This window comes from Orycteropus afer, unplaced genomic scaffold (genome assembly GCF_000298275.1).
Source record: "Orycteropus afer afer isolate SDZICR_OR568_19922 unplaced genomic scaffold, OryAfe1.0 scaffold00780, whole genome shotgun sequence".
NCBI classification, from domain to species: Eukaryota; Metazoa; Chordata; class Mammalia; order Tubulidentata; family Orycteropodidae; genus Orycteropus; species Orycteropus afer.
This window is the reverse complement of record NW_006922367.1, coordinates 90,353-92,196: the sequence shown is the minus strand read 5'-3', so window position 1 is coordinate 92,196 and position 1,844 is coordinate 90,353. Positions and strand designations below refer to the sequence as shown.

The window sequence follows — 1,844 nt, the reverse complement described above, 5'->3', positions numbered from 1 at the left end:
TTGAACCGCCAGCCATCTGGTTAGCAGGTAAGTGTCTTAGCCACTATGCTACCAGAGCTCCCAAGTGACCTCTAGGAACATACAAAACCACCACTGAGATCATCTCAAATTGTTTCTTCCCCCAAATCATTTTTTTTTTGCTCAAAATATACTAACAGTAATAACAATATGTATGAGACTTTCTATGGAGTAGAATATCTTTTCTGAGGAAGTTATTTTGGCAAATAACTTTTGACTTATAATTTGAGCATACAGAGTATGTAGATAATTGTATCATGTGTATAGGATTTATGACATATCTATTAATGCAAAAAAAGGAACGCCTATAGATAAGGCATTTGGCTGCTAACCAGAAGGTCAGTGGTTCAAATCTGCCAGTGGCTCCACAGGAGGACAATGAGGCAATCTACTTCCAAAAAAGATTTAGACCCTTGCAAACCCAATGGGGGGTCACTGAGTCAGAATCAACTCAATGGCAGCGGGTTTGTTTTGTTTTTTTTTATATTATGAAAAAGATGACTGTACATTATATTTGTGGATAAATTAGATACTAATCCTGTATTATACAGTTTCTTTCAATACAGAGTTATCGTGTGAAATAAAATATAACCAAGCAAATTAAAAGATGAAATAAGAACTTTACCTGGTATTCGTTTAGCCAGGATAATAGTCCTGAAAAGCTAAAACTGGCCCAGTTTCCTCCATAGTAGCTTCGTCTGTAACAATAAAAAATAAAAATGAAGGAAAGGGTATAAAACCAATTCACCAATCTTCATCAATAAATCATTCTTGATCTTTAAATTCATTTCTTTTTCTAATATTGTTGCTTCAGAGTTCAAAGGCACACAAAATGGGATGTAAAGATTGGAGGAAGTAGTAGACTAAAATCAAAGAGGGCATTTCAGATCCCAAAAGTCATGCTTCATAAGGAGTAACTTTATATAAGGACTTAAAAATCTCTTTGGTCTTCATAGAGCTTTCATCACTGATCATATGCCACCAATCACATGAATGGAAATATTCTGATATGAGCACTGAGTGGTAACATGAACATATCTGACTCTTGGATTAACAAAAATGACTTGAAAGAAAACCTTGATAGGTCTCAGAGAAAAGCCACTGAAAACAGCTCATATTTTTTCTATAAGCATTTAAATCTACCACCAGCAAATCCAGCTACCATGAAAAAAATATATCTGGTAGCATAGTGGCTAAGGCACTTGACTGCTAACCAGAAGGCTGGCGGTTCAAACCCACCAGACACTCCTCGGAAGGAAGGTTGGGCAATCCTGCTTCCGTAGTGATACTGCCTCGGAAACCCAAGGAGGGGTCGCTATGAGTCAGGTGAGTCAGGGCTAACTCGATGTCACATAACAACAACAACAACATGTAAATGGATACTTTGGATTTAATGGAATGTCCTGTACCATTGTTACGATTTAGGGCCAAAAATAAATGTGGATCTTGGGATAAAGTTGTTCACATTAAAATTTTTGTGACAAAAGGAACAAAACCCCTACTGATCATTGGGTGAGCTATTATTCTTCATTATAGGAGTCCTGGAAAGATAACTCTGTTTTAGAGAACTCAGAGGTTTCCTAACTAAATCAGATAAACCCTGTGGAATTTGGATATCTGATTAACTTCAGTAATTAGGAAAACTTCTACCATCAGAATTCTCTAAATCATAAACTGCATACTACCCTTCTCAAATAAAATTACTCACATTTATTGATTTATGATAGACTCCCAAATATATCCAATCTTACCCACAACATCCCCTCTGGTTCTGGAGTGAAGAGAAATTCTTGTTTTTATTTTGCTTTTTTATAACTTTCTCTAAT

General features: G+C 35.9%; 1 protein-coding gene across 1 annotated transcript in view; it reads right to left on the bottom strand.

Annotated features, from left to right (window-relative positions):
* The window catches only part of CHM (CHM Rab escort protein), a gene marked incomplete at its 5' end in the record, with an annotated part of 306,558 nt that overhangs the window by 231,872 nt on the left and 72,842 nt on the right, over positions 1-1,844 (bottom strand). The window contains one exon of the mRNA XM_007957699.2: positions 644-716. Coding sequence (XP_007955890.1) covers positions 644-716 — 73 coding nt within the window. The remainder of the gene's footprint in view (positions 1-643; positions 717-1,844) is intronic.